Source organism: Bison bison, unplaced genomic scaffold (assembly GCF_000754665.1).
Source record: "Bison bison bison isolate TAMUID 2011002044 unplaced genomic scaffold, Bison_UMD1.0 scf7180017864249, whole genome shotgun sequence".
NCBI lineage: Eukaryota > Metazoa > Chordata > Mammalia > Artiodactyla > Bovidae > Bison > Bison bison.
In genome coordinates, this window is record NW_011494821.1 from 1,804,933 (window position 1) to 1,813,829 (window position 8,897).

General features: G+C 53.5%; 1 protein-coding gene and 1 non-coding gene across 2 annotated transcripts in view; both read right to left on the reverse strand.

Annotated features, from left to right (window-relative positions):
- PITPNM3 (PITPNM family member 3) overlaps positions 1-8,897 on the reverse strand; it is a 100,977-nt gene that overhangs the window by 13,898 nt on the left and 78,182 nt on the right. Inside the window, 4 exon segments of the mRNA XM_010847510.1 lie at positions 1,855-2,003; positions 2,569-2,760; positions 4,554-4,724; positions 5,966-6,138. Coding sequence (XP_010845812.1) covers positions 1,855-2,003; positions 2,569-2,760; positions 4,554-4,724; positions 5,966-6,138 — 685 coding nt within the window.
- Positions 3,019-3,091, reverse strand: TRNAK-UUU. The gene has a single exon. It is a non-coding gene; the product is annotated as a tRNA-Lys (tRNA).

Consider the following 8,897-nt stretch of genomic DNA (forward strand, 5'->3'; position numbering starts at 1 on the left):
CAGGCTGTCCGGACACCCCCGCCTCCTCCTCCTGGTGTCAGGGCCCTCCAGCTTACAGCCAGGCCCTTCTCCAAGCCTCCCCACCTCCCAGCCTGGGACCCTCAGGGCAGCCTTTCTGCCCACCTGTCCTGACAGCTGGGGCCAGACCACTGTCTCTCAAATGCTCTGCCCTGGGAGCAGCCCCTGCTTTTGACACCCCAACCTAGGAACCACCTGGGTCTGTACCCATTCTCTGCCTTCCCCCTGCCCCCGTCATGGTGGGTGACCATTATCGAAGGCCAGCTGGAGCCCTGGTCCCAGCTCCACCCACCTGCTCAAGAACATGATGGAGCAAGCTCCCCTGTCAACCCTGCATCACTGGTTAGCCCCTCACTACTGGCTCATTCTCCTTAGCATCTAAATTAGCATCCCGACTCCTTAGCATCTCATAGAGACTTTGCTGGCGGTCCAGTGGTTAAGGCTCGAGTTTGATCCCTAGTCAGGGAACTAACATCCCTCATGCCACACGGCCTGATCAAAACAAAAAAAAAAGAAACAGTTTTTTTCTCTTTTTTCAAAAATCTAATAAATAAATAAATAGTAAACATGTGTTCTGGCGCCTCTTTCTAGGATCCCTCTCCAACAACCATCACATGTCCCTGATCTCCTTGACAGCAACAGATCACAAAAGACTTAGCCTGCACTATCTCCCCTTCCTCCCTGCTGCCTCTCCTCCCCCAACTCCAGGCAGGCTTCTGACCCCGTGGCTGCACTGAAGCTATTCCTGCCAAGGCCCCGTGACCTCCATCCTGCCCAGCTCAGAGGCCCCCTCCCATCTATCCACTCTGATCCACCTCTGACCTCAAGGGGTGTCCTCCTCTATTTCTTTCAGTGGCTCCTCCTCTCTCCCCAGAGGGGCTCCAGGACTCCTCCCTGAACTTCTCTATCCACAGTGACTCCCTCAATCTGTGATATTGTGACTTATAATAAGAAGTAAATGTTTCGTCTTTGTCCAGCTTCAGGCACAAAGCTCCTAAAATCCTTGGAATTTCCTAAGCAAGAGGTACAAAGGTGTCTTTTGTTATGTTAATGAAGTGAGTTGCACCGTGTCTTAGGATGGGGCTGGTTGCCAGGAGAACCCATGGGCGTGATTTAATCAATTGAGTCTGTGTAAAGAAGGCTCCATAAAAACCCAAAAGGATGGGGTTCAGAGAGCTTCCAGGTTGGTAAGCCGTGGAGCTCTGGGGACAGTGGCGCCCTCTGAGAGGGCATGGAAAACTCAACTCCTTTCCCCATACCCTGTCCTTTGCATCTCTTCCATCTAGCTGTTCCTGAGTTACATCTTTTATGTGCCCAGTCACTTCAGTCATGTCTGACTCTCTGCAACCCCCTAGACTGTAGCATGCCAGACGCCTCTGTCCATGGGATTCTCTGGGCAAGAAGAACACTGAAGTGGATTGCCATGTCCTGCTCCAAGGGATCTTCCCAACCCAGGGATCGAACCCGCATCTCTTGTGTCTCCACCTCCTTGGCCATGGAAGGTGCATGCAGTCCAGCCCCCTCCTCCCAGGCTCTCTCTCAGTCACTGGCCTCTCTGCTCCACCTATTTTACAGATGAGGACACTGAGACCCACAGGAGAACAGGCGTGATGACTCCAATCTCCAAGTTGAAACATGGGCACATTCTCCTACATGGCATCTATTTAATTGTCTAGAAAGTGCCATGACATTGACCAGAAGTCATATTCCTTATGAAAACGGTTGTCTGTCCAGGTCACTCCCCCCTCCACTTGCCATGCTCCAGTGTCCAGTGTGACCAGCAAGGCAAGCGTCTTCTCCCTGGAGGCTGGGCCCTCCCAGGCAGGGGCGGCATACCTGTCTCAGGATGAAGGCCACCACGTCCGTGGACTCCCAGTAGCTGGCGTGGAAGAGGTGGGGCAGGGCCACGGTGGGGAAGGCTGTGAGGACGTCAGGGCAGTACAGGGCGTAGTCGATGCGCTTGGAGCCCCACCACTTGGCTGTGACTGTGGATCCGAGAGGGAGGTGAGGACTGGACCTTGACCCAAGAGGCAGTGCGTGTGGGACCCCCAGGGTGCACGATCCAGTGGTGGACACGCCACTAGGACATGAATTTGGAGCCAGAGCACTCAGCTCAAAATGAGCTCTAGGACATGTGCCAGTCTTTCCCCAGCTTCAACGACCCCCCAGTCCCCTCACCCACCCAACCGGCCTCCAGGTCACATGCTGCAAACTGATCCCCAGAACGAGGGCCAGATCCACAGACATATAGAGTCTCACCCCAGGGTTGCTGGTCAGAGGGACTCCCGTGGGGAAACTGAACATTGGGATTAGGGCTCTGGCTGAGGTCAGAGCTCAGACCACAGTCAGAGGTCAGGACCCCTGTCCAGGTCAGAGGTCAGGACCCCTGTCCAGGTCAGAGGTCACAGTTCTCTCTGAGATCAGAGCTCAGTCTAGATGTCCTGTTCCCCTCCTCCGCGGTCCTCAACAGCCCTGGCAGGGAACCAGTGCCCACCCGGAGGAAGCCCCTTTCCCGCGAATCCAGGTGGGGCCCAGGAGACCCTCACTCACTGCGAGAGGCACCCACGGGGGCCAAGCTGTCCGAGGACTCCGAGCTCTCACTGGAGCTGCCCTGGCTGATCCTCCGTGCCTGGCGCTGGGATCTCAGGGCCTGAGAGGGTGAGGAGGGGGCATCCAGAAGCGGCGGGCTTCCCCGGGAGCTGCCCTCCAGGAAGAGGGCACTGTGGGTATGCAGGGCATCGGCTGGAGGGGGAATTTCACAGTCAAGTCTGCATGGTGGTAGTTTAGTCACTAAATCATGTCCAATTCTTGCAACTCCATGGACTGTAGCCCTTCAGGCTCCTCTATCCATGGGATTCTCTAGGCACAAATACTGGAGTGGGTTGCCATTTCCTTCTCCAGGGGATCTTCCCACCCCAGGGATCGAACCCTGGTCTCCTGCATTGCAAACAGATTCTTTACCAACTGAGTTGTGAGGGAAGCCCAAAATAGAGGGCGGCATGCCTGAACAGGGACTTGAACCCTGGACCCTCAGATTAAAAGTCTGATGCTCTACCAACTGAGCTACTTAGCCCCGCCTCAAGGCCAAGTGGTGGGTCTCAAATGGAGCTGCCCGGGCAGTGCCAGCCCCATGCTGGGTGGGAGTCTGGGCACCTGGGGAGGAGCCCACACCTCTCATCCCGGGGCCTGACCAGAACCCCTTCACCAGGTACCCGTTGGTTTCACATCCTCCAAGCCATGGGTTATGCAGGCATAAGTCAGGGTCCCAACCGTCACTCCAACCCCAACAGAGCTGCCGAGGGCACCTCTGGGACACTGCACCCAAAGCCCCAGCTGAGGTCACAGGTGACAACCATGAGCTTTGTAGTACACTCCTCTCAGCCTCGGAGGATTGCGGCTGAGCTCGGACATAAATGAGCCTGGGGGCAAGGGCGCCCTCTGGGGGCAGGAGGATGCCCTGACCAGAGACCGGCACATTTTAGGATGCCCTTCTCCCTGGTGACTCAGAAGGTAAAGAATCTGCCTGTAATGCGGGAGACCTGGGTTTGACCCCTGGGTTGGGAAGATTCTCTGGAGAAGGGAATGGCAGCCCACTCCAGTATTCTTGCCTGGAGAATTCCATGGACAGAGGAGCCTGGAGGGCTATAGTCCACGGGGTCGCAAAGTTGGACACGATTGAGTGACTTTCATTTTTCTATCTATAGAACCCCTCTATTAATAAAAACTCCTGACAAAACAGGACTTTGGAAACTAAGTTTCCTTTGATATGGGGTGGAAAGGGGTAAGCTGGGTTTAAATCCTGAATAAGACACACGCAAGGCAGCACATCCCCTCCCCCTCCCCCCCGCCGGCCCCCCAACTCCAATCTGGCTCAAATCTCTGAACAGGGTCTGGCTAAACTTTCAAGGCTCTGATCTCCAAGCCCTGACTGTCCATCCCAGGCTTCCCCTTGGCCTCAACCCAGTCCATGCCTAGCTTACCCCACGTGAGCCCCGTAGGCCACTGGCCCTCCCCCAGTCCACCTCCCTTGCTCCTGCTGCTCCTCCACCCAGAAGATCCCTCAAAACCCACCCTCTAGCTCTTCACCTGTACAAATGCCTTGGTTGAAGACCCCCTCTTCCAAGAAGCCCACCAGGGTGACCCACTCCCTGACCTGCACCTCTAGAGTCCAGGCACTGGGCATAACACTCAGCATGGATCCCAGACTTGCAATCAGGTCTGACATCTCAGTATTACACAGCCAGTATTACGCTGGCCCCAGACACAGGAGCTAATCAGGGGGCAGAGCCCAAAGATGCCTCCTGCAGAGCAGGAGCTCACACAGGTGGGCTGCTCCAAAGGCAGGTGAGTCAGAGGTCTTCCTGTCCACGCCACCCCCCACTCCCCCAAAAGTACACAGACTTTGTTCAGGTGAGTCTAGCCACTCTGACATCTGACAGCTTGGACGGGCTGGACCAGAGAGGGTGGCCCTAGGGCACCACCTGCATGGAGCCCAGCCTCCAGCTCAGCACACTCTGACACCCCCGAGAGCTTACCAAGGAGGAGGGGCTGTCCGTCACCCAGTGGGAACCTCTGATAGCGGGGCACGCTGACAGGTGGCACCAGGTGGAACTTGGGCTCCAGCAGTGGTTCAAGCCGGGAGGCGGAGGGGTCTGCGCAGTGGAAGAAGCTGTAGACCTGACTGCAGGCGGGACGTACCTGGAAACCTTGGGGGGTGGGGGGAGGACACACAGGAAGCCCCTTGAACACCTGCTGCCTTGGTCCTAGGAGGCTCCCTCGACTGCAACTTTGAGAAACCTACTCCTCTGCTCAAGAACCTTCCATGGCTCCTGCTACCAACAGAATCAAAGCCACTTGGTTCAGCTTAACCCTCAAGGCCTTGCCAACCTACCCCACTTGGAAGCACCACTGTAGGCACCCAGCACTGGGGCCGTGATGGACAGTTGCTTTCCATTCTCTGTGCCTTTGCTCAAGCTCCCCCTGCTCTTAGCAGGATGTCCTCCACTGTTTCCATTGATCAAACTCCTTTCAATTCTGGCTGTCACTTAGTTGCTACCTGATCTATGAAGCAGACCTAGGGTCCTTTATTCAGGATCAGCTGCCTCTTTCTTCTGCCCAGCTAAATTCCCAGACCTGGGGTAGTAAGTAAACTTAGTTTGTCAGAGAGGGCCGAACACTTCTCCCATTGACCAGCAGGTGTCTCCACTGAGGCCTCATCGCATCATCTCGCTGCCCTGTCGGTCTCAGTCAGGGCACTGGACCGTCCAGCATCCCGGGAACCCTAGGTTTCCTTAGCAACGTTAACCACAGCTGTGAGATTCTGCCTGTTTCCCCTACTTCTATCAGAGCCCCTCCACTCCCGACTTTGTATCTACGATCAACAGTCGTAGTGCAGTTTGTTGGTAAGCTTTGGGACAAAAGAATTTGGAGGATCCCTGATCCATTGTGCTCCCAGGGGCCTCCAGCCTCTTATATCCTCAGAGTCACTGCTAAACCATCTTCTGGTGCAAATCACCTCTGGAAGTATATCAGAGGAATGGGGGAAGGCATTCAAGGCTGTGGGGACCTTGCAAGCAGAGGCACTGAGGTGGAGGGGGTGGATCTGCAGGGGGCAGTAAGACCAACCTGGCTGCAGGGGGCCTACCTGGGTATTGGGGAAGGAGCGGGTGGGTACAGTAGGGTTTCTCTTCCCAGAAAGCATAACAACCAGGCAACGGAGCCTGTGGTAGGGAGTGAAATCCACCAGGGGCTGCCTCACCTGGCCCCATCGGGGAAGTTGCCCCACTCTCCCTTCTGCCTCCATCCCTTTCTTCTTCTTCCTTGCCTCTCTTTCCATCTACCCCCAATTCTCTGGTCCTCCCCACCCCTACGCTCCCCAGTTCCAGGTCCTGACACAGTGGCCTAGTGACTCAAAGGCATCTCAGGCCCCAGCCAGCATCACACCCACCATCCAGTCCGGGCAGCACCGTCCTTCGCATGGCCAGGACCAGGCCCAGGGGCGAGCCGAAGAGGAAGAAGTCGGACACCTCAAAATCCAAGCGGCCCAGGCTGACCTCGGGGACCTGAGGGCCCCCGGCCGCTGGGGAATCGGCTTCGTCCTTCAGCACGCTGGAGTGGATGCTGGCCCAGGGAGGAAGACAGGGGAGTGCAGGTTAGGGGGGGTACTGAGCATACAGAAGGCTGAGAGCCGAAGAAGCGATGCTTTCAAACTGCGGTGCTGGAGAAGACTCTTGAGAGCTCCTTGGACAGCAAGGAGATCAAACCAGCCAATCCTAAAGGAAGTCAACCCTGAATATTCATTGGAAGGACTATTGCTGAAGCTCCAATACTTTGGGTACCTGATGTGGAAAAGACCCTGATGCTGGGCAAGACTGAGGGCAGGAGGAGAAGGGGGCGACAGAGGATGAGATGGCATTACCAACTCAATGGACACGAGTTTGAACAAACTCTGGGAGATGGTGAAGGACAGGGAAACCTGGTGTGCTGCAGTTCCTGGGGTCGCAAAGAGTCAGACTTGACTGAGCGACTGAACAACAACAAGCACTCAGGAGTGAGCACCTGACAGGGCAGCCTGATGTCTGAGTTGCAGCACCCAGCGCTGGATCTCTGCGGCAGGGCTCAGCCCGGGACCCACTTGCCTGATCACCAACACAAATTGGTGACCATCTCAGCATCTGCCACCAAGGCCTGGCCAACATTTGGCTAAGGCAGGAGTCAGCCAACTTTTCCTATAAAGGACCAGATGGTAAATATTTCAGACTTTGGGGTCCATATCGCCTCCATCACATCTACTTCACACTGCTGCATGGCACTCGGGCGATACGTGAATAAACCCATGTGACTGTGATCCAATAAAATAATCTTCCTTAAAACGGACTGAGCACATGAAACCTAAGCCTCCTGCCTCATCGTGCTTGCTTGTGATGGCCACACTGTGAATTCCTGTCCAACAGAGAAGCCCAGCCTGGCCGGACAGCTGGGCATCATCGGTCCTGCCAGGATGAGGGCTTTCATGGTAACTCGTGTTCCAGGCAACCCGCAGACACAGATGCAAACAGCTTGGTTTTTCCTCCCCTCCAGCTCACAGAGGAAATCGAGCTTAAAGAGAAAAACAGGAGCCACACAGAATTCCAATGGTTCCCATCCCAGGCACCATTGCCTCAAAGAGCTCAAGTTGATGTGCAGACCCAGAGCAGGCTGCCAAAAATAGGCAGGAAAACTGGGGACCTCCCGAAACTTTCAGCTGCGTTCAGGTACCACTCCGGGTTTCAGAAAATCCAGTGGCACACGATCTATGAATACATTTTTGTTATTGTGTAGTCGCTAAGTCCCAGCCAATTCTTTTGCAACCCCATGGGCTGTAGCCCGCCAGGCTCCTCTGTCCATGGGATTTCCCAGGCAAGAAGTGGGTTGCCATTTCCTTCTCCAGAGGATCTGCCCAAACCAGAGACTGAACCTGCATCTCCTGCATTGCAGGCAGATCCTTTACCACTGAGCCACCTGGGAAGCCCCATGAATCCATTAATGGAATGCAAATTCCACCAAAATACGCAAGTTGGAGGAAAAAGGGAATTTTAGAAATAAGCTTCGAAATGTGTGCCAGTCCCCCATCGCCTGTGGGCGAGGGTCTGGGCGGTGGAATTTGAATCCCCACACACCCTCTGCCTCTTGCAATTGGAGCATCTTGCAGTGAGAATGACGACCCTGCTGTTTAACAATTCATATTTCATGTACAGCGTGGTCCCTAAACACATACCAACTACTTAATTACCAGAGAAACAGCCATCTGTCCCTGCACCAGAGGGAAGAGCTGGCTGCACTGGACCAGCCACTGAGAGCCTCCAACTTCACGTCACTCTCCAAATGTGGGGTTTTCTTAAAGGATTTTTCAAGGATGAACCAGAAATGTTAGGATTTTACCCTGCAACCTGACTTGAAATGTAGCTGCTTCTCTCAAGAATAATCTTTCAGAGGGCCTTTGAATAGTCAGAGGTTTCAATATGCAGAGCCTTTGACCTAATAATTCTTCCTCCAGGAACCCATCTGAATAAAATAGCCCTAATATATACCTAAACATTTATGCACAAAGATGTTTCCGGACTGCTGTTTATAACCATAAAGAATTGGAAAAAAAGCCGAAGTGTCCAGTTACTGGGACTGGGCAAGATATCATCCATTCACTTAATAAAACATTGTTAAGAATATTTATCAGAATATTTATATTAAGAATATTTTTCATCATATGGTGAAAGACCATAATATAAGAGTTTTGTTTTGTTTTTTTTTTCTCTAAGTAAACCTACAGGCAAATCTTCCTTGGTGGCTCAGACAGTAAAGAAATTGCCGGCAATGCAGGAGCCCTGGGTTCAATCCCTGGGTCAGGAAAATCCCCTGCAGAAGGAAATGGCAACCCACTCCAGTATTCTTGCCTGGAGAATCCCATGGACAGAGAAGCCTGGCAGGCTACAGTCCATGGGATCGCAAACACATGACTGAGCTCTCAGACATGACTGAGCGACTAACACTTTCACTTTCACAAGCAAAGCATGTAAAAAATATACTGAAAGGAATTAATATCCAATGTGTTAGCAGTGGTGAGAGGATACATTTTCCAAATGTTGTGCTGACCTGGTGCTACTTATCATTTGGATAGAAAAGGAGGATGGGAGGAGAGAACTGAGGAGAAAGGGGAGAAGAAAAGAGGCATTTCTTCTCACTTGGACTTATGTTCAATGCTCATATGAATCCTGAAAAAATACTCATATGAATCCTGAATGAATGGTTGGATGGCATCACTCAATGGGCATGAGTTTGGGCAAACTCCAGGAGATGGTGAAGGACGGGAAAGCTTGGCACGCTGCACAGTGCTTGGGGTCGGA